The following is a 23,235-nucleotide window of genomic DNA, read 5'->3' as shown; positions in this document are numbered from 1 at the left end:
GAACTGGGATTAGGGTGAGGTCTGCCAGACTGTGAGGCCCTCACTCCCAGCCCTGAATGGCCCTACCTTGTAGCGACAGAAAGGGATGGGCTTGTGTTGATGAAACAATGGTCAGATGTAATTTTCTGCTCATTAGATTGGCAGGTATTCTAAGAACCAAGCATGCTTGGCTTGGATGTTGATTGTGAGGTTCAAATGAGCCCATGAGCGCAAGGCTCTCCTTTCAGCCGGCGTTGTCCGCGTGTCTCTGCTACTGTCATCGTCACTGGGTGTCCACTTCCATAATGGCTGAGCAGGGGTGGTGGGGCCATTCTCTGTACAGGTGCGCACCTGGCTTTATCCTTCTTTGTTCCCGTGTGAAAGGCAAGGTTCTTTCTCCGCAGTGTAGAGAGCAAAGGTGCTCTTGATGCTCACCAACAAAGTAACTCAGTGTTTATCAGTGTCCTGGTGAACATGGACCTCTCTCTGATCACACCTCCCTCCTTCTGCTATGGGAGAGTCAGGAGGGGAGTGGCTTACACCTGCTGCAGATGGCAAGTGGGATCATCTCCCTGGAGCTGAACTTCTGCTTGGGGAAATGTCACTTTCCTGCTCTTGCCTCCCAAATGCCTGAGGGCGGTGGATTGTTGTGGCCCTAAATTTAAATCTTGATTTTTTTTTTTCCTTTTTAGTAACTTATGGGTCCTTTCTGACAGCTACTTAGGTCCACTTTGTAAGCACTGTCCTCTGTCACCTGCCCTGCATGTGTTTAGGAGAGGGGGTGAGGGTCAGGTGGAGGTAGGTCTCAATGGTGCTGCTTAGGGAACCCTCCGATGGGCGACCTCCTCTCATGGTTCATTGCTCTGGATACCAAAGGTCCCTCCTGTTAGAATCACACATTTGTCTGTCTTCTAGATATTAGGAAATTTTACTTTACTTAATACTAGCTTTATTGCTTTGTTCTGATTATAATTATAATAAATGCAGAATATTTGTGTGCTGTGGACAATTATATGTTTTGTCTAAATTCCCTGTCTTTTGCAGATGGTGGGTCTCTAAAAGGGTTCTTAGCTTCCTTAGTGGGATATGAATATGAGGAGTCAGAGGAGAAACATTGGAGCCAGTGAAGTGGGGGCTGCTGTGGAGGGCTGAAGCAGAGATTGGGTCCGTGGCAGCTGAAGGGGAACTTCTGGGGGAGACTGAAGAACCTAATAGAGATGTTCTGTTGCTTTAGGTTCAGGGGCCAGTGGTACCACTTTCTCCTCTGTGGCCCTACAGTGTCTTCAGCAGAACATTCGTTTGCGCTAATGCTTCTTAGAAGACTTATTGTAGGCAACTGGAGTGACAAGTCCCTCCCTAGAAGTGGCTTCTCAATGTCCCTGGACGCTCCTGCTTTGACTGGTTCTGCCCCGCCCCGGGTATTTTCTGTGTCCCCGCAACATCTGAGCCCCCAGAAGGATGCTCAGGACGCTCACAGCCTCGCGGGGAGAGGAGGGTGCTCCTCTGCTGTGACTCCGGGTTGAACAGGGAGTTATAGGCTGTGCGCTGCTCCTGCTTTATGGTCCCCGGGTCCCTCTGTGGCTTCAAGGCACACCTGTGCGCTCAGCACTGTTGTTACAAGTGCAAGGGGGCAAAGCCATCTGGTGGGGATGGAATTTACGGCCTTTTTAAGGATGACAAGTGAAGTGACTCTGTCACTCTGGGCACAGTCTCAGAAGTGGAATGGAGGCAGCATGACAGCCACAGCTGTTCGTGTCAGCATGAGTTGCAGGGGGAGGGCGGCAGAGAGGGTGAGCTCTGACCTGGCACCAGGCACTGGGCTGAGCCCTGACTGATGCTCATGACACAAGATGCCACTATCAACCCCACTTTCCGGAGGCAGACACTGAGGGTTAAGTGACACACTCAGGGTCATAGACTGAGCAGATGAGAGCTGGGATTTGAGTCCAAGTTTGTCTGCCTCTGAACCCTTTCCTCTCCCTGGCCCTGCCTCGTTCCTGTCCCCAGTAAGGTTCTCTTGTGTCGTTGTTCGCTCCTGTCACACCAGAGGAATGGAAGCCCAGTGAGCTTCCGTGGGCAGGCATGGGTGGGGGAGATGTGTGCCTGAGTGTAACCAGTGTTGCCTAGCACTCACGGGCCCATGCTCTGTGTTTGGTGTTATGCTGAGCACTTTCTACTTTATACACATCATTTCATTTCATGTTAATTTTTTCCTAGTATCTGGCTTCCTTCTCTAGAATGTAAGCTTTGAGAGGACAGCAGCTCTGCCTGTTTAGTTCCCTGCTGTGTCTGTGGCTCCATGAACACTGCTAAGCACACAGTGGGGCTTCCCAGGTGGCGCTAGAGGCAAAGAACCCACCTGCCAATGAAGGAGACTAAACAGACACAGGTTTGATCCCTGCGTCAGGAAGATCTCCTGGAGGAGGACATGGCCACCCACTCCAATGTTCTTGCCTGGAGAATCCCATGGACAGAGGAGCCTGGTGGGCTACAGTCCATAGGGTCGCAAAGAGTTGAACACGACTGAAGTGACTTAGCACACGCGCAAGCACACAGTCGGTGTGTGCTTTAGTTGAACAAATGGATTACAGCAGCCACCGAGACAGTGAAGAATTATTGCCCCCATTTTACATATTAGGAGAGTAAGGCACAGGAGGCATAATTGGTTTTCCCATGGCTCAGAAGTCTGGAGCCAGGGAGAATGGGTACCCAGGGTGGTTTATTCTAGTGTTTCTGTTTTAACCACTCAGCTCTTCCTGGGGCATCAGCTGGGTGTGGTCCCCAAGGGTTTGAGTGGCTGATGGATGGGCTTCCTGTGAGCCTCACAAGGGGCACCATCCTAAGGCAGCAGAGGGAGGGAGATAATTGATGAGCTTAATTATCTGTGGCAATGACATGATGAGGGTGCCACCACGGGAGTGCTTCTTATTACTAGGCAGCATAGAATTCCTTGAAATGGGAGGGAGCCCATTGCAATGGGCTGCCACGAGATGGGAGCTGTCCCATTTGGTTCGCGGAGGTCTGCCCTGGAGCTCAGTGTTACAGTGTTGAAAAAAACGCTCAGCTGTATGAAACACAAATTATACTAGATGGAGAGCAGCTAGCTTCCTGGAGATCACAGTTGGCCTTCGTTAATAAATTTTGGCCTGATTAACACAGGTTCTGGATTGACATCAAAATATGCAAGGAGAAACTTGGCCGGGGTGGGAGGAGACTAGTTTAAACTCTCTAACTTTGAAATCAGGGGAAGGAAAGGCTTGTGTGAAGCCTGGAGCTGAGGACTGAATGTGTAATGAGCTCCTAGATCTTTGAAGCTGTACTGCTTTGCTCAGACCTCTGTAGACTAAGTCACCCCAGACTCTAGGGCCTTCTTGGCCCCATTCCATTCTCAAGGACACATGGCCAGCAGGGGATCTAAGGCTGAAGGACCCTCACAAGGGGTACCACCTGCTTCTCTCGTGGCCCATTCCTACAGCTCCTGGATAATTGTTATGCATCCTCATCTAAACCCATCATCCCCTGCAGTCTTCACCAAGACTTTCAATGGCTTTTTGCCTCCAAGCATGCCTTCTTATAGCTGTGTCCCTATTCCTCCCCTGCCTCCCTGGTGGCTCAGCTGGTAAAGTTTCCACCTGCAGTGCTGATAACTTGGATTTGATCCCTGGGTCAGAAAGATCCCCCGGAGGAGGGAATGGCTACCCACTCCAGTATTCTTGCCTGGAGAATTCCGTGAACAGAGGAGCCCGGTGGGCTACAGTCCTTGGGGTCAAAAAGAATCGGACACGACTGAGCAACTAACATTTTCATTTGCCTGGAGCCATGTCAGTTGCTTACCCCTTGAATCTACCTACATGACCATCCCACCCGCCTGGTTGGGTGGTGATGTCTCATCATGAGCCTGTGCTTTTTGCAGGCGCCGGGTGTATCTGCTCCCTTTGTCCCTGAGGCTGACTTTCTAGTTTCAGATCCATCTCTCTCTGTTCATCCCAAGGAGTTAGGCAGGTACCTACTCTTCAGTATCAGATACCTACACCTCACCTACCCTTGTAAGTTTGCCTGTGTCATCATGACTATCTCAGGATCACTGGGGATATAATTTTGGCCTCATGATAAACAAAAGATGGGAGGGTCCCCGTGACTGATGGGACTTAGACATTTCTGGCCGTGGGATGAGCCGTGGGAAGCATCAGCTCATGCTTGTATCACAGGGCTGAACTGGGGCCAAGGTCAGCTTCGTGGGGCACCTGGTCTAGCGGGTTCCCCATCCTCAGGTTTTGAAGAAATGAGATGAGACTTGTTTGGGGGAAACCCGTGTACTCAAAAGAAAGGGAACATGACAGACTTTTGTCTGGCCCTCACCAGTTTCAGAGAATGAACTCTTGCAAGGGCATTTTATTACTTCAATGTATTTCTCACAGAGGTGATGCCAAGCAAAGAAAATCCTCTCTGAGTTATATGGCTTTTTCGTTCAGCCCTACAGGATCTTTCATCTCTAAGCAGTAAAATCAGGCAGTAATTCAAAGTTTAAGTTACTGTTTCATTTTAAAAATATCACCTTAATCTTGTTGCACTTGGTCAAAGTCCACTTTGACATTTTTGGTCATCGTTATCTATAGCTTTATTTTGTTAGCTCTTAGGAACATATGCAGGCTTTATTCAGAAAGGCATTTGGGATTTATTTTCTAAAGCAAGCAAAGGAGGAGGGAGGAAGAAATTGGGCTGAAGAGCAGATGTAAAGTGAGGCTGAATGGCTGGTGATGGTTATCTTACGTGAGGCCATGATGAGATGTTAATGGCTTTTTTTTGACCTTGGCAAGTGTTAGCTTTGGGAAGGGAGTTGGTGGATATGCTTAGCTGGCATCTGTTTTCTCATTCTTCGGAATGTCAGGGACTGCTGGGGATGTGACCTGGTCGTGTTATCACTCTGGAAATCTGCTGCTTCTCTTTGTCTGTATTTCTTCTCCCTCATCTGTGGATTCTCTGAATCTACATGAAGAGAAGGGTTTTTATGAAGAGGCTCTACAAGAGGTCATTCCTTCAGAAACCAAGCCTCAGGAGCCTGTCTTTACAGTCTGTTTGTGATGACAAAGAAATGCAGTCAACATGAGACAGGTGCCCAGGGACCACCCCTCAGAGATGCCCAGGGACAAGAGACGGCACATTCTCCTGCTGAGGGAACCAGAACAAAACGGTGGTTTCGCTGTTTTCTGAGCCCCAAATGATTAAGTTCCCTATGAAGCCTGCATTCTCTGGAGTGCAGAACAGGAGAAAATTAGTTTGCAGCCACACAGGATAGGCTTCACTGGGCTGCTTTGCAGAGGTTGTGGGTCTGATACACACTTCTTGCTCTGACCTTCCTTCCCATGGGGGACGTGGTCCTCCAGCCTTTTGGTGGCTGTGAGTTGCTCTCTCTGCTGTAGCCACTTCTAAGGTCTGTGGTTTTCTCCCCTCATTTCTCCAAGAAACTCATTCATTCTTTGGTGATAAATCTGACAGGGCTTGTGGAAGACAGAGGAGCTGCTTATTTTCTCTGCTATTCATGTATTCTTTCATTGAACAAATAGTTTCTAGTATTGGGCATGACTTTAGATGCCTGAGAAGCAGCAGAGAAGGAAAAGTCAAAGATTCCTGCCATGCTGGAGGCCAGGGTCTAGTGGGATCATGACTAGAGCCCCACGGAGATACTTGGGAGGGACACCACCTCTTTGCCTGTCTGGTTGCGGAACACTGTTACCCTAAGGGCGTACCGCCTTGGCACAAGTCACAGACAGTGCCTCCCAGTTGTGTGACTTGGCTGTCTTTGTAAGAGTGGTTCCTACAGGCACCATGGTGGGCTGATCAGGTGGACCATAATCAGCACAATTCTTGGTAAACATCTAGACATGAGACCATATAATTAAACTCTTGAGAACACAGGCTTTAGTGTCAGAAGCCCTGGGTTTGAATTCTGGCTCCACAACTTAAAGCTGACTTTCCCTGGGCAAACAATGTTTCTGAGCCTATGTAAGATGGCTATTACAGTAGTTCTTACCTCGTAGCCACCAGGGTGAAAATTAAGGAAGTTAGGTAAAGCTTTTAGCACAATGCCTGGGGTTCCACGAATAACTGTAGTGAACATTATATAAATGATTTATATATATGATTAAGTCTTTATTATCCATTTCTGCCAGCATTGTGGAGGATATAAATGAACTTAGTGTTCATAGCTCTTCTCTGAAGGATGCTCAGGTGTATTAAACAAGAGGCCTGAAGTCCAGCAGCTAAATTATTAGTGGGAAGAACACATTAGGGGGACAGAGCAATAAGAGGAGCTGGCCTGGGACCTGGAGGTTGGGTGTGGAGGCTGGAAATGTGCCTGGATCAGGGGTTCTGCTGGAGCAAGAGTGGCTGAGGCATGTTCAAGGAGCTTGGGCCTGAGCAGGGAGGTTGGGATAGTAAAGGAGGAGAACATTTGGATGAGAGGAAGATCCGAGTGATGCAAGACCTGGGGAGCAGGGGAGGACAGAGGCTGAAGGATTAGGGTATTGTCACTGGAGAAGCAACATAAGGACCAGATCCTGATGAACCTATTTTCAGGGCAGGACTAGAGATGCAGACATAGAGAACAGACTTATGGGCACAATGGGGGAAGGAGAGGGTGAGATGAATTGGCAGAGTAGCACTGAAATAAATGCATGTGCAAAGTTGATAGCTAATGAGAAGTTGCTGTATAGCACCGAGAGCTCAGCCTGGTGCTTTGTAATGACCTAAAGGGATAGAATGAGGTGAGAGGTGGGAGGATAGTTCAAGAGAGAGGGAACACGTATGTACCTACAGTTGATTCATGTTGTTACATGGCAGAAACCAGCACATTGTAAAGTAATTATCCTCCAATTAAAAATAAATAAATAAATATATCTGCAAAAAAGAAAGGCAGGACCAGAGGTGATGGGCCTCAGAAGTAAGGGCTTGACTTTAATACCGGCATGTGGAGAAAATGGGAAGCATGTGGAGCATTTGGGGCTCTTCGGTCTGACTCCCCAGTAAGCCGGGAGAGCACACTGGCTAGGAGAAAGGACCAAGCTTTGCATCGGGTAGGCCCGGACAGCCTGATGCTGTTCATGGGGCCAGGGAGCATCGAGGCCTGGAGCTGTGTGGTGAGAGGTGGCAGTTTAACGAGACATGATGACCCCAGGGCTCTGTGGAACTGCTCAGCAGGCAGTGGGAGGGGGAGGGGGACCACCATCCATCCATTCATCTGTCCAAGCATCTATTCATCCATCCACTGTTTATTTAATACCTACTGCTTCTTAGATGCTCTGCTAGGCGCTGGAGCTAAACCAGTGAATGAAAGCACCAGTGTGTGGAGCTCATGAGAGAGGCCATCACGGTTTGCAGGACCGGGGCTGGGGTGGCACAGGTGTCGGCAGCCTCTGGGGACACCTGCCACAGGCTGTAGCGGGGCTGCAGACAGAGCAAAGGCAGAAGGAGGGGAAGGAGGAATGTGGGTTGTAGACTCTAGGGTCTGTACTCTGGAGCAGAGTAGGCAGGCTGGAGAGAAAAGCCAAGGGCTGAGCGTAGAGGGAGGTAGCAGGGTGGGGCGGAGCAGGGGGTGGTGGGGTTGCTGTGTAGATCACCGGAGGCCTTTTCTGCTGTGCTCAAGTCTTTATTTTCATCCAAGGATGACAGGGAACAAGGAAGGGAGTGTAAGCTGGGTGGAGCATCACAAATACATTTGCATTTGACAGAACTCACTCAGGCGTGGAGAAGCTCTTGGAGGCAGGAGAGAAGATTTATTGTCCTGCCAGGAGTGCTGCCAGCGCCCGGGATCCTGGAGGGGTCCTTTCTACTCTCCTGACACTTGCGGGAGGGGGATTCTTTCTGTTTAGTGATAAGGAGGGGAGGCTTGGACAGGTTATGCACATTGCTCCAGCTCTCATCTCCAGGAAGCAGCCAGAGTTCTGAGTGACAGAGTCTCTTCTAGGTTTACACTGGGAGAGGGAAGCAGGGCCGGGAGCAGAAGCTGCTCCGTCATCACAGCAGGAGAGGTGAGAGTCATCAGAGCAATCAGATGACACCCCGACTTGACTTGCCCAGCCCCTCCCATGAGTCCCATGTGGAAGACCCTGCCCCAGAGGTATAGGGGGACCTTGAGTGGGAGCAGTGGCTTAGCACAAGCAGGGCCTCCCAGGAAGCCAGGCCATCTAGGGAGACAGGCACACCAAGAGCATTCCTAGCAGTAGGAGCATGTTATTTTAAGCAGGGCTGGCCCTCCCATCCTGGCTCCTGGAGCTGTCTGAGCCAGGCCGGCCAGGCTGGATGAGAGATGCTTGAAGGAGGCCCTGCTCCCACCCACCCCAGTGCTCCTCCCTGAAGGTTTCTGCTTCTTCCCAGGCTTGCAACATTGCCGCATCCTCTTCATCCTATTTCTCCTCACTTGCTTCCAGCCTCTGCTTCTTTCGAGCCTCCTTTACTGCTGTCCCTTCTTCCTCTCCCGTTTCTTTCTTCCTTGTGTTCTCACCCTCCTGACCTGTGTTTCTCCTCATCTGTAAGGTGGGAGTGGTTGATCCTGACCTAGAGTTCCTGGGAGGAGGATTAGTTCATTATTTCAGCACCCCTCTCTCCCTACTTTCCAGGTGTGGGGCTTCTGTCTAGCCCCAGGGGATGTGAGTATAAGCAGCATCCAGTTCTTGCTCTCTAGGAGCTTCTCAGCCAGGCAGGAGTCAGGTTCCAAGGCCTGATCTCTTGTTCGAGGCCTCAGCTGGGCCAGTCTGGACTGCCAGCCTCTGAAAGTGTTTTGCTGGAAAGAGGCCCTTTATGTTCCTTGATGGTTACTGAATTAACCTGGAATAGCTTCATGCCCTAATTCCTCCAGGGGAGGTAAGCCTGGGTGTATTCAGCTTCTGAAATGGAAAGGAAAGGTGCCCACATCATCTTGTCCAGGTCTGTTGGCTAACCAGCTTGTTTCTGTGCGTTATCTTAGCTAGTTGCAATAATTTAAAGTGACTTTGAATAACATCCCTATCAGTAGTGCAGTTCATGAGCTAGGGTTTCGTTTGGCATAATTTAGGGAGAAGTGGCCAGCGAGTCACAGAGCTCAGCGTCGTGGCAGCCCTGTTCCTCCATCTCCCCCGCTGTGGATCTTCCCCCACCTGCTGTCCTCCCCCTCTTCATCCAGCCCTCCTGGATGCCCAGCAAGCCTTGGCCAGACTCCTGGCTCTGGGGGTCTGTGAAACACACACGCAGCAGGGGGCTGGGGGAGGTGGAACACACGCATCACGGGGCTGGAGGAGGTGGAACGACCTGGATTGAGTGAAGCTGCCATTGACAGCCTGGTGACCTTGAGGCCATCATTTGCTTTCTCCAGCTTGCAGGTTTTTTTTTGTCTGTAAAACCAATACCAGTTTTCACCTAGTGTTTTGTGAGGTGCGTGGCATAAATAAACAGGCAGATAGTAAGTAAGTGCTGTGTGCTGGGGCTGAGACACAGGGGCACGTGTCCTTCAGGAGGTAGCTGTGGTGCCTGTGGTCAGGGCAGTGAGGAAAGGGCACAGGGCACAGAGGCGGGAGCCCAGGGAGGCCTGCCTGGAGGGGGCATTAAGCCAGCAAGCAGGAGGGCAGGTCTGAGTCTCTCTTCTCATGCTTAGGTGTGGGAAGTAGCATGCCTCTTCATTTTTATTAAACCATTTGGTTTCATTTCTACTTGGAGCCCATTTCCTACAGGGCTGGCTGGAAACCTGACCTCAGTCATTTTATGAGTTTTGCCTCCTTCATGGGTCCTGTCGACTATCTGAACTCTTACTCAGAGTCAAGACCCTGGGCTGGGGAGGAGGTGCTGCTCTGCTGGTCACCTCCACGCAGAGGCCCTTGCTTTTGTTCCTTCATTTCCCTGTACTCAGTTTATCTTCTTTGAGCTCCTACTATGTGCCAGGTACTGTTCTCAGAAGTTTGGATATGACAGTGAATAAAGCAAAGATCCCTGTCTTCACAGAACCCACATTCTAGCAAGAAAAACTGAATGCCGCAAAAAAAAAAAAAAAAAAGTAATTTGAGCAGTATATTACAAGATGATGGCCTGGAGAATCCTTTGGACAGAGGAGCCTGGGGGTCTACAGTCTATGGGGTCGCGAAGAGTCAGGCATGACTGAGAGACTAACACCCCCCCCCACACACACACAGATTTCATATTTTAAAAGGGCCACGTGGAACAATGTAAGGGAACCAGAATGCCAGGTTCTGGTTTTAAAAGGGTACTGAGAGGAGGCTTCAGTGAGAGAGTGACATATGAGCAAAGGCCTAGGGAAGATGAGGTGATGAAGGGAGAGGCCCAGGGTCCCTGTCGGTCTGGGGTCCCTGCTGCTCCCAGACTATGATTGGCCAGGCTGTGCGTGGTCCCACCTCTTCTGTGCATACCTGCTGGTCCTTCCTCCCATGGGTCTGCCTTCTCCCCACGAGGCTGACAGGAAGCAGAGCCTGGGGCTCCGAAAGGCCTTCCTCATCTGCGCTGTCTCCTCCAAATCCCGGAAAGAGGAAACATCCCACAGAAATCTGACATTTTTAAGTAGTGTTTAGCCTTAAGACGGAGAAGGCAATGGCACCCCACTCCGGTACTCTTGCCTGGAAAATCCCATGGATGGAGGAGCCTGGTAGGCTGCAGTCCATGGGGTCGCTAAGAGTCGGACACGACTGAGCAACTTTGCTTTCACTTTTCACTTTCATGCATTGGAGAAAGAAATGGCAACCCACTCCAGTGTTCTTACCTGGAGAATCCCAGGGACGGGGGAGCCTGGTGGCTGCTGTCTATGGGGTCACACAGAGTCGGACACGACTGAAGTGACTTAGCATAGCATAGCATAGCCTTAAGAGGATCCCATGCAGGGCAGACAGCAGGAGAAAGACCCAGAGGTGAGAAGCTGCTGATGAGAGGCCAGGAAGCCACAGGGGTGTGATTATCAGGGAGAATAAAGCTGGACCACTGGGGGCAGGGGTGGGGAGTGGAGAGAGCCTGAGGGCATGTGAGGTGAGTGACATCTGACTCTCCTCACCAGGTTTGGGTCAGGAAGCGGGGATGCAACCCCTGGAGACTGACACCCCTCCCCCCCCCCCCCCCCCCCGCCACCTCCACCTCCACCCCAAGCAAAGCAAAGGCTGTAGGAGTTGGCTCAGAGTTGTAATTTGTCACAACTTCTGCCTCTGTGGTTGTTGTCATTCAGCCTCTAAGTTGTGTCCAACTCTGTGACCCCATGGACTGGAGCACACCAGGCTGCCCTTGTTTTCACTATCTCCTGGAGTTTGCTCAAACTCATGTCCATTGAGTATCTCATCCTCTGTCATCCCCTTCTGCCCTCCATCTTTCCCAGTGTCAAGAGTTTTCCAATGAGTTGCCTCTTTGCATCAGGTGGCCAAAGCATGAGCTTATCTTTAGATTGCTGGTTTGATTCCAGCTTGAAGGAGGTCCTGGGGAGAGGGCCATGTTTTTCTCAGGCCCCCTCAGGAAACTTGGCCCCTTTCCTTTGGGGTTTCCTGCCCAGGACCTTCCACTGGCTTTGTTATGCAAATTAGAGGACCTTTATTCAGCTTGGCCCCTGAAAACAGACGTGGAATCCTTATTTGCTCAAAGGCTTTGCTAAGTTGTTGACACTAAGTTGTTGACAAAATCAGCAAGGTCAGGAGCAGGTAGGAAAACTATTTAAGAGAATGCCCTCCCACGAGATGCACGACTTCTTCCAGCCTCAGTTCCCCCTATGCAACAAGAAAGAGGAAGGCCTAGAGTGCTGCAGCTCACAGTGCCTGTGTTGAGCCTGCTCACTGCACTGGTGCCTGCGTAGGTCAGTGAAGGGGAGAGTGCGTGCTTCAGGAAAATCTCAGTCAGGGGTCTCACCTAGCCATGTTAAAGGTCGACTCTTTGCAATCCCGGGCAGGTCCTGTAGGCGGCAGTGCAGACTCCTCTCTGCTGCCAGAGCTCGCCCCCTAGTGGGCAGGCGAAGAGAAAAAGAGCAGTACTGAGGGAGCAGCTAAGGGGAGTAGATAAGAGGGGTTTCTTCAAAGAATTCAAACACTGCTGGGGAAAGCAAGTTATATTTACTTTCCCCTAGCTGTTCGTTTCGCAGAAGGCGATGGCACCCCACTCCAGTACTCTTGCCTGGAAAATCCCATGGATGGAGGAGCCTGGTAGGCTGCAGTCCATGGGGTCACGAAGAGTCTGACACGACTGAACGACTTCACTTTGACTTTTCACTTTCATGCATTGGAGAAGGAAATGGCAACCCACTCCAGTGTTCTTTCCTGGAGAATCCCAGGGACAGGGGGGCCTCGTGGGCTGCCGTCTCTGGGGTCGCACAGAGTCAGACACGACTGAAGCGACTTAGCAGCAGCAGCAGCAGCAGCAGCAGCAGCAGCAGCAGCAGCAGCTATTCGTTTAGTAGTTATGAAATGTATGGAAGAGTTTAAAGAATACTGCAATAAATACCGTGTACCCATTGCCAAGGTTGGAGAGTTATTAACATTTTGCCCCATTTCCTCTCTTCCTTTTCACACATGCACAGTTTTCCTCTGGACCATTTAGAAGTACCATGTAGAGACTGTGACATCTCACCCATAAGAAAATAAACAGGCATTCTCCTATATGAGCACGTTGGTAGGTATTATTACACCTACGAGAGCAATAGTTCAGCATCACCTAACATATAATCTACATTACAATCACAACATTTTCCCAGGATGCCTTTTATAGCGTTGTATAATTATTATTATTCAAGAACCAATCACGTCTCACTCACTGCCTTTGTTTCATCTGTTTAATTTCTTCTAGAACAAGGACCTACTCACTTCAGGGGTTTTTTGTTTGTTTAATTTTTTTGAGCATTTAGGCAGTTGTCTTATAAAATGTCCTCAATTTTAGACTTGGTTTCTAATGAATAGATTCAAGTTAAGCATCTGTTGGCACTGAGACTTCAAAGGCACTGTTACTGTTTCCTTTTGAGGTGCTTCAGGAGATGTATGCCAGGTGGTCCCACTCCTAGTGGCACTAAATTGGCCCCTTGGTCCCTTTGTTAGGAGATGCCTGCCAAATGTTTATTGAAAAATGTACACTTGTAATTGGATATTCTGTGGGGTGACACTTGGAGACTGTGTGAATGTTATGTCCCCAGAGACTTTCACCCAATGTTTTTAGCAAACATCAAATGATTCCTTCCTGACTCAATTATTACACTGGGGGGTGGGGGGTGGGGAGGATTGCCAAATGATAATTTGCTAATTCCAGCATTCCTTCTAAATTTATTTAGCTGGCATTCTTCTGTAAAGAAGACCTTTTCTTTCATATTTTTAGCAACTTGGTTTGAAAGTTTCGGGTTCTGCTTTCTTTGGAACTCTTAGTTCAGAAGAGAAAAGTGTATATGAGAGAGTGTGTTATAGTGAGTGTATATGTGTGCGGGTGGGTGTGTCTGTGAGAGAGAGACAGGGACAGAGAATGAGACCTGAAGGCTGAGTCCTGCACACAGAGGCGCTCTCACAGAGGCCCACCATCAGCCCGGTGGAGCTGGTTCCTGCTATTTTGGCCTGTTCAACCCGCTCCAGTTTCACTGTCTTCCTGGCTGTTTCTCAAGGGCTGTCAGCCTCTTCCTCCTCAGGACCTTTGCACTTCCCTTTGCCTGGAACCCCTTTTCCCCAATAGCCACATGGCTCACTTTATTCTGTTCCCTGCCCAGGTGTCATCTGGCCAGATTTCCCGGTCACCCATATAATGTACTGTCCCCTCCCATTACTGTCTATCTCTTACTCTCTGTTGTGCATCCTCCATAGCCCTTGTCATACCTGCCCCATAAACATCATGAGAACAGGCCCTTTGCCCCATTGGCTCAGAGCCTAGAGTGGACCCTGACTCCCCATAGGCAATGAAGGGAATTTGTGGCACGCGAGAAGGAACACACATGTGCACACATGATTGGTAAAGTTCTGTATGAGATCAGAGCCCCTCCCCCTCATTTCTTGCTGCTCTATCCAGGTGACCAGAGACATTCCCATCCTGGGCAGAGAGGATGGCTGTTTCTCGTCCCTGGGATAACATGTGCCTTCAGCCACCTCTTTCTTGGTGCCCAGTTACAAAAGCTGGAAGATTATCCGCCCCCACTTCCTTGACATGATTTTGGGGGAATAAAAACAAATCAGAATTCATCAACTGTGAACAAAATTGTCAACTGTGAACTGTCAACAGTCTGGTTTAAAAATAGACGAGAGGTTGATGAAATACAGTGGAGAAAGCAATTTAAATAAAACGTTAAAAATAATACCCAAAGTGGGCTAGGCAACAGGAAGAGTGTGGTGCAGTGGAGAATGTGCCCGGCGGAGGCCTGCGTGAGCAGTGAACCAGAGAGAGGTTATTAGTTTTGCTTTACACATCACAGAGGAGAGAGATTTACTGGCCATTTGCGGGAAAACATTCACTCATTCCGACGTGTTGGCATGTTATGTAAAATGGAAAGGAAGATTGGTTGGGAAATCTGCTAGCACATTTATTTTTAAGTAGGTCAACAGTTTGAATATTTTTGACCATTTGTGAAAATCTCTGGCTCTTCTTCCGTCTTCTCTCTTACTGTGATGATTGAGAAAGACAATTGGGTTTTACCAAGTCAAGGGGTCTCGAAGCTTCTGGGGTTTGTATTTATTTTTTTATTTGTGTTTGTAGAAATATGGGTTCTGCTACTCTGATTAAAGTCCTTATTTCCCACTTCTTTGACTCTGCTTCTTTCAATAGTTAAGGCTGATTACTTATTTAGCTGCTTTGTCATGAAGTCAATATAAAGCCATGAATTTTTCATATTTCCTCTTTTCTAGGCCCAAGTCTCAGCTGATACATTGACCAAGTTCTTTATGTCCAACTGCCCCATATCCTGAGGCTGCTGGTCAATGTTTTTCTTTCCTTCTTTTTAGGAGAATTGAACCATCTTGGCACAAGCTCTGCACTTTATGAACCTAAGACAAGGTTATCCATCCTGTAGGGACTCTTTTTAAAAATCTGGATGGAAGGTGTATTAGTTTGTGAGAGCTGCTGTAATGAAGTGCCACAAGTCGGGTGGCTCACACAACAGAAGTTTATCATCTCACAGTCCCAGAGGTGTAGGTCTGGAATGAAGGTGTGAGCAAGGTTGGTTCCTTCTGTGGCTGCCAGGGAGAAGCTGTCTCTTGCTTCTTCTAGCTTCTGGCAGCCTCGTTCATTTCTTGTGGATAGCCCCCTTCCCCTGCATGACTCCTCACATCATCTTTCCTCTGTGTGTGTCCAATTTTCCCCTTCTTCTAAGCATGCCAGTCATATTGGATTAGAGTCCACTCTAATGACTGCATTTGAACATGATTGTCTCTGTCATATATTTCTAAGTAAGCCACTTTAAGATACTGGGGGTTAGGAGTCCAACATGAGGGATGTAATTCAACCCACAGTACTAGGTATGAAGCTTTACCCCTCAGAGGGAGAGTTGTGAGTCCTCTCTGCTTAGACCAGCTCCCAGTATTGGCCAGGACTGGAAAGGTTCTCCCTGCTAGGCCCCGGTGACCTTCTGGTGGTCACTCTACATTTACTAAGCTGTGTTCTTTCCCCGTGTGATGGACAAGCTCCAGGGAGCCCCTCTGTCTTCAGCTCTTTGTGTGCTTGGATTGACTAAGTTGCTCTCCACTCCATATACTTTATTTATACCTGTCTGTTCCTCTTCTCTCCTCCAACTCCAAAATTATTTTCCCTAAAATGAGGAATTATGGGTGTCACTTTCCAAGAATGTCATTTTTCAGTTTGTTTTTATTAATAGAAGCCACCTCCAGGCTGCAGACTCTAAGCGGTAGACTCACAGCCCACCCTGTTTAACTTGGAGCTCTGCAGATCCTGTTTTAAAGCAGGACAACAGCCCATCTGAGGTGGGATGGGGCAGGACATGGTGGGCTGCCTGGATCCTCTGGACCTGCAAGGCACACATGGAAGACGTGGGCCCAAGCTTCCTGAGAAAGTCCATACTATTGAGAAAGCACCATCCATCATCCATAATTTTGCCAGTTTTCAACTCCTGCTTGGGAGAACACTGTGAGGGGAAGGTGTGGGAGTGCTGAGACTTGCTATGTGGTCCTGAGGTCCCTGTGTTGTTGGAGGACATGTATTTCTCCCTCCCCACACCCCCGCAGGAAGATCCTTCCATTCCCTTGCTTTCTGTTCCCACTGCCCCTTTCCCAGGAACACTGCACATTTCCTGGTGTCGGAGCCTGGCATCTCTTGGATCAGGTTCGTCTTTACAGCCAGGAGCAGAATCCCTGCATCGCCAAGTAACGTGCCTCTGTTCCTCCTGACCCCCATTCTCTTGGCAGGTCTATACTCAGGGGTAGTATATGCCTGCCTTGTGTCTCCAGGATCTCTGTGTGCACGGACCCAGGATGCTCTGCCATGTCCACCCCCGTCTACGTTTTGTCTCTGCCTATGATTGGTGGTTTGTGGACCAGAACTTTCCTAGGTCTCTTGGCTGGGAGAGGGAGTGGAGGAGTGAAGGTCCCAGGTGTGGTGCACAGCACAGTCTAATGGGAAGCCCTGTACTGTGAGGGTTCTGTATCCCCCCTGGGTAAAGCTGGCACAATGATCACCTTTGGGCTTCTGTATCTTGTCTTCCATAATAAGGACCTAGGGGAGAGGGGACAAGGTAAGTGACTTGGGTAACTGCAGGGGTGTGACTTGGCGAGGAGCTGCAGGGAGGGGGCATGAGTGAGGTGCCTGTGTTACAGGCCACAGGATGTCCCTGCCTAGAGATAATCCCTGGGGGGCATCCCCACACGCGTGCACTCACCTCCTCCTCCTAACCAGCTTCCTCCAGAGACATGGTTATAGTTGGTCATTACCTTGATAGAAGTCTGTAAACTGTGTTTTATATTTTATCATAATGTACTTGACATATAGACATGTGTGTATTATTTATATGTTGCCATGCCTACTAAAAAAGCATCAAAATCCAACACCCAGCTTATGAAATAAACCATTCCCAATGTTCAGGAGGGCTGCTGTGGCCTCCTGTCTGATGCCGTTCTCAGCTTCCTCCCTGGAGGGAACCCCTGTCCTGATGGTATCTGTCAACACCCCCGCTTCTGTAAAGTAGCTTTTACCACATACATTGCATATCTCTAAATAGCACATTTTGAGCTTTATAAAAAAATGAAATTATAGCCTTTTGAGCTTCATTTAAATGCCACATATTGTTCTGGAAGATAAAAGGCAGATCTGTGTCCTTGAAGCATGCATTTTCACCACTGCAGATAAATATTGTTTTCTCTGGTGGCCCCTTCCTGGAGTCAGGGAAGAGACCGGGCTGCCTGCACATGCTGAGACGCTGCGTGGCTGTGGAGGTGAGGACGCCGGGGCCTGCCATGGAAGCCGTGGTGCTAGAATCGCGGCGTGCTGGAGTCCCTAGGCCAGCAAGGCTATATCCAGGGGCAGTTGTTCTGGGTATCTGAGAAGCAGATGGATTCCAACTCCAGTGATGGATTTTGCATGAGCAGGGAGGCTGAAAGGCAAAGTGTTAAGTGTGGAGCTCAGAAAGAGGACCAGAAGCATGGAGGGTCGGTGATGGTTCACGACAAGCACCTTGGATGCTGAGCTCCGGCACCTGCACTCCTTGTGCGGGCAGATTGGTGGCTCCTGGAGGCTGGAACAGAGCTTTAGAGCTACGGAGCGAACCAGAACCCCCTTTCCAACTGTCGTTCAGCAGCTATTTACTGCACACCTACGAGGTGCCAGGGCTATATGTGTTTCATCATCTCAAGTCAGGGATAAGACTGTGACTAGGACTTTCCCTGTTATTATATACTTTAGGGTCTAGTGCAGAGTCACCTGTTGATAAATTACATGAGTGATTCCCAAATACTAGTGGCTTCTGACAGCAAGCATTAGTTCCTTGTTCATGTTATGTATGAGCTGTGGATTAGCTTCAGCTCTGTTCCGTGTCCTCTGCTGTCTGGGTCCCAGACCCAAGGAGCAGCCCTTATGGGGCACATGCTATTTCCATAATAGACAGAAATAGCAGGAGGTGAAACCAAGCAGTGGTTCTTTGAATGTTGCTCAAACCTGGCTTGTGTATCTGTGCTAAATTGCTTTGGTCATGTCCAACTCTTTGCAACTCTGTGGACTGCAACCCTCCAGGTTTCTCTGTTCATGGGATTCTCCAGGCAAGAATACCGGAATGGGTTGCCATGGCTTCTCCAGGGGATCTTCCCAACCAAGGGATTGAACCTGAGTCTCTTGTGTCTCTTACGTTGGCGGGGGTTCTTTATCACAAGTGCCAGCTGGAAAACCTCATTCCTTACTCACAACCCACTGGCCAAAGACAGTCCTATGGCTAGGACTGCTGTCACCATGGAGCTTTTATGGACAGTCGATGCTATCCCCATCAGCTTTCATGACACAAGGCACTGAGCAAAGTGTAGGTTTGTCTTTGGGGAATGCCAGAGAATGTTCAGGAAGAGGATTACCATCCATCATAGGCACAAGCAGCCAATTACAGTCACAGTATGATAAGGTTTTAGAGCGAGTCACTGTACTACTTCTGACTTTATAAATTTACATGTAAAAAATGTATTTGTTCCTCTAAATTAGCTTTAAGGATTCTGTTGAGAAATAGTATGAGAATCCCTAGCCTGAACCTGAGGCTTGTTGTAGGGAGCTTGCCCAGGGGAGGAGGAGAAAGTAGAGCTGGCTATAGTGGTCTTCACCTCTGTTCTGTGCTGTGCTAAGTCGTTTCAGTCGTGTCCGACTCTTTGCAACCCTATGGATAGTAGCCCACTAGGCTTCTCCATCCATGAGATTCTCCAAGTAAGAATAGTGGAGTGGATTGCCATGCCTTCCTCTGGGGGATCTTCCTGACCCAGGGATGGAACCTGGGTCTCCTATGGCTCCTGCATTGAAGGTGGATTCTTTATCGCTGAGCCACCGGGGAAGCCTGGTCTTCACCTCTAGTATATGCACACAGGCTGTGCTAGTTACAAAGAAGCTTCTCACCCTGGGTACCCACCTGCTACTGCTGCTAAGTCACTTCAGTCATGTCCAACTCTGTGCAACCCCATAGACAGCAGCCCACCAGGCTCCCCCGTCCCTGAGATTCTTCAGGCAAGAACACTGGAGTGGGTTGCCATTTTCCTTCTCCAATGCATGTAAGTGAAAAGTAAAAGGGAAGTCGCTCAGTCGTATCCAACTCTTAGCGACCCCATGGACTGCAGCATACCAGGCTCCTCCATCCATGGGATTTTCCAGGCAAGAGTACTGGAGTAGGGTGCCATTGCCTTCTCCAGGGTACCCACCTGCCAACTTCCAATGTTCCTCCTGGTGCCCCTTCTGTCCATTTGGACCACCTGTAGGCATGTCCCATACCTGTAGGCTCTTTAGTGCCACATCCCTACACACACACATATATCCCTCCTTCCGTTATAGTCACGTCTACCTGGCTCTTTGAGGTTGCTCATTTTTTGCTCCTTCCCTGTGCTCGTGTTTCGGCTCCTCACTGTCAGTTGACATTTGTGGCCTGGGTCATGGCTTCCTTTCACATGGCCCCCAACGTGCCTGCCACCACACCAGGCATGTACCAAACACCCAGCAATGTGCACAAAAGGAAGCCTTGCATTGAGAGGAAGCCAGCCCCCTGCTGGCTTGTCCTTGTGCTTTCTCTGCAGGGTCTCAGGTAACTGTGGGTGTCAGTATGGGTTACACAAGAGTGACTCCAGTATGTGCAGATTGAAACCCTCTCTCCTTCCCTCGGTATGTGATCGGTGTGGGGACTGAACAGCCCATCCGCTCACAAGGAGCCAGGGTTCATCTGCACTCATGTGTTGCTTTGCAAACACTGGTGGCCTTTTCAAAGGTATGCATTTGTGTTTTCCAAGGGCAAGGACCGTATCTCCTCTTTTCCTCCCTTTAAAAGATTGCCCGTGGCACCTGATAAGCGCTACACGCACAGTGGGTGCTCCGTCCCCTCTACCTACCTCCCCTTCCTTTGAACCGGCAGCAGATACCAACGTGGTTCTGGGCCTGTGGGCCTTTGCAAAGACTGATTATATACTGCCTTCATCTAGAGAATTTTGCAGGTGAAAAAGGGAGGAAACCCTTAGACAATTGAGACCCAGGCCCCTAGCGCAGCTGCATAATTAACCACACACGGAGTGCAGTGCAGACTGTGTTCTCTCGGGCCCTTCAGATGACAGATACAGTGATGGCGACTGTTAAAGTGCTTGGCCCTGGAGTCAGTCAGACAGCGCTTGAAATCCAGGCTTGTGAATGTCATGATCTTTCACAAATTATTTAGTATCTGAGTCTCCTTTTCTTAAACCGTAATGTATAGATAATAAAATGCTATTAATTGTTGTGATCTTCTACATCCGTAAATGATATCCTTCTATCCTCCTGTTCTGAATCAGTTGAGACTTAAGAATAAACAGCTGGCAGAGAGTGGCCAAAATACTCCCATTGCTACAGATGAAGGGATTGCCAAGAAAATGTATGTGTTTGGGGCTTCCAATTTTGAATCCTGGAATACGGTGGATGTTTCCTAGGCTAGACAGCCACAGGCGTCCTCTGGGGGAAAGACTGTGTCAAACGTAGGTTTTGGATGGTTGGAGCAAAAGCGTCGCTCCCCAGTTGCTCACAGGGGAAAGGGCTAGGCCTCACACACAGCATCCAGACTTACCAAGTAGACCGTTACTCTTCCTCCCTGCTCCCTGAGCAGCTGAGGGGGTCTAGGCTTGCTACACAGGCAGAGCCTCCGTAGTAGGGGTAAGGGGCCATGGTGGAGCAGCCTTCAGCCCTCCGTGTTTGTGGACCGCAGATGTTAAATTTCATTCTGATACTCGCATAGACAGTTATGGTTGAGTTTACCACTTATTAAAAGTAAGCCTCCCCATGCAGTGCTTTTAGACATTTATCTTATGCATTTGGGAAAACATAAAAAGCCATTTGTTAATTAACATTCTATAATTGAGACCTTTAACAGAGATGAACTTCCCTTTGCTTTGTCTCTGCTTCTGTGAGCCTAATCATGGTTAGAAGGGCACTGGCTGTTTCCCAAGGAGGCTGGGGAGGGGTCTATTGGCAGTGTTCTTACAGCTTTGTTTTGTCTGTCTTTTGCAGTGCAAGTTGGAGTTCCATGCTTGTTCTACTGGCAGAAGTCTCACCACCCTCTGTGATGGGCCATGTCCATGTCTCCCAGAGCCCGAGCCTCCAAAACACAAGGCAGAAAAGAACGGTGAGTGGGCATCACACTGAAGGGGCACTGGGTGGCCTGATGTGGCCAAGGTCTGCCCCAGATGCCAGGAACCTGGCCTTTAACAGAGATGATCTAGTTTGGGCTGGGGAGATGGGTGTGCTTGGCAAGAGTACTCCAGTTTCATTTAGGAACTCCAAATTGAACTGCCTTCAACCTCCATATGATAGAAAAAGAACTGGGAGTCTTTGAAAATAATTCTGCTAGACCAAGATATGCGTTAGATTCTTTCTAGAGGTCAAATTGGCTATGGTGTAGGAAGGGCCGGGTTTCAGTGTTAAGACCAGGCCTGCCCTGGGTGCGCCTTGGTCTTCCTTGAACTATAATCTCTAAATCCTTTGAACTTCTGAAAGCCAGATTTCAAAACATAGACTGCAGAGATGTCATGACGGTGAACAGTAGGCCCCCCACTACTGGCAAAAGCATTTCTATATGAATATATTCTACCAGGCATGTGGCACAAAACCAAGGAATGGATGGAAGGAGAATAACTTCCCAGGGGCTGTGGTTTCCTTTCCATAGCTGAGAGGGGCGTCAAAGGTCGGGCCTATCTGGATGTTTTCATGATGGAGAAAGTAATGTTTTCCCACTGGGCTCAGTGCCTTAAAAGCCTTCTGTAATGAAACCTAGATAGAAGCTTGCCTTCCGTGGAGCTGGGCTTTCTCAGCTGTAGCTGGCTGTACCATGAACAACGCTGGACATCTGTGTGTGAGTGAGCGCATGCCTGCACACACGTGTGTTCTAAAGCCTGAAGCTATTTGTAATGGAGGAAGATGAATAGGATGTGAGTGTTTATCCACTTGCCTCTTCCTAAGCTGGCTTGTCTTTTCCAAGGCACAGAGATGAAGATGGTCAAGTGTAAATTTGTTCATGGTAACCAAGGGAATATTGTGTTACAAGTTTTTTGGGGAAGTTTAACCCAGGATGTGGAAGAACATTGTAAACCGTGAAACACGGGGGTCACAAATTATCTCTGTAGATTACTCTTAGTTACCAAAAAGCTGATCTCATTGTGTTTTGACCTGATCATTTATAGAACTCCAGGAAGAAATGTTAAGTAATCTATACAACCCTCCTTGAACTTTGGTGAGAAAACCCAAAGCCCTGTGTGGTAAGCAGCAAAATCCACAAAATTAACTTCTGTTTGGAGATGTCTTAAGACCCTTCTTAGGAAGTCTCCATAACCTCTTATTTCAAATATATTCTTTATTGCTTTTATTTACTCTTCTGTTCTGAGATAAGGAAACCGATGTAAGGAAGTCATTTCTGTGATTTGCCTGTAGTTTTCTGTGAGAAGGCTTTGATTTTCCTTAAACAAAGTACAACCCTTGTTACTTCATGGTGGGCTTGTCATATCTGATTAAATGAGACTCGTTCTCAAGTGTGACTCGCCAGGTATGGCCTTGGGTATGCCATTTATTTGTTCAGTCACTTACTAGTGAAAACTGGAACAAAGTCTAATCAAACCTATGCAAGTAACTGCATTGGCATTAAAGGTAGAATTCTGAGAAGCTGGCGAGAACAAGATTACCACTTGAAAGTATTTCATTTCCAAATGTTTGTAAAAGTAACCATTAAGTAAATAGTGAGAATAGGCCAGGAAGAAAGCATATGAATTTTATTAAATGATTATCAGAAAAGAGAACCATAAAAAATAATACCAGCAATATTCTAAAACCAATGATCAAAATTATATATCCTTCATTAGTTCCTGCAGTCTTGTATAATTATTTTTGTTCCACTGACCCTTGGGTCAACAGTTTGCTTTTATGAAGTCGTCAGAGTCTGGGAACTGTCCTCTCAGTCTCTAGTATCTAGCTATTGTCTAAGAAATATCACCTTTGAAGCCCGTAGCAAGAAAGGCATCTGTTACTTGTACTAACTGGGCACAGTTCTTACCATGAGGCTCTGAGATTGCCCTTCTTGGTCAGAGACTCAGTTTATGCTGTGACTTAAAGCAAATATTTTATATAAGCATGCAGGAAAGTAGGAACTACCTACTGGTGATA

General features: G+C 48.5%; 1 protein-coding gene across 3 annotated transcripts in view; it reads left to right on the top strand.

The window, feature by feature from the left end:
* Positions 1-23,235, top strand: part of SPOCK1 (SPARC (osteonectin), cwcv and kazal like domains proteoglycan 1) — a 584,260-nt gene that overhangs the window by 435,405 nt on the left and 125,620 nt on the right. For all 3 annotated transcript variants that reach the window (XM_005209367.4, XM_024994095.2, NM_001075500.1), the window contains one exon: positions 21,094-21,208. In XM_005209367.4, the coding sequence (XP_005209424.1) occupies positions 21,094-21,208 (115 nt within the window). The remainder of the gene's footprint in view (positions 1-21,093; positions 21,209-23,235) is intronic.

Source organism: Bos taurus, chromosome 7 (genome assembly GCF_002263795.3).
Source record: "Bos taurus isolate L1 Dominette 01449 registration number 42190680 breed Hereford chromosome 7, ARS-UCD2.0, whole genome shotgun sequence".
Taxonomy (NCBI): Eukaryota; Metazoa; Chordata; class Mammalia; order Artiodactyla; family Bovidae; genus Bos; species Bos taurus.
This window is presented reverse-complemented; position numbering and strand designations above follow the sequence as displayed.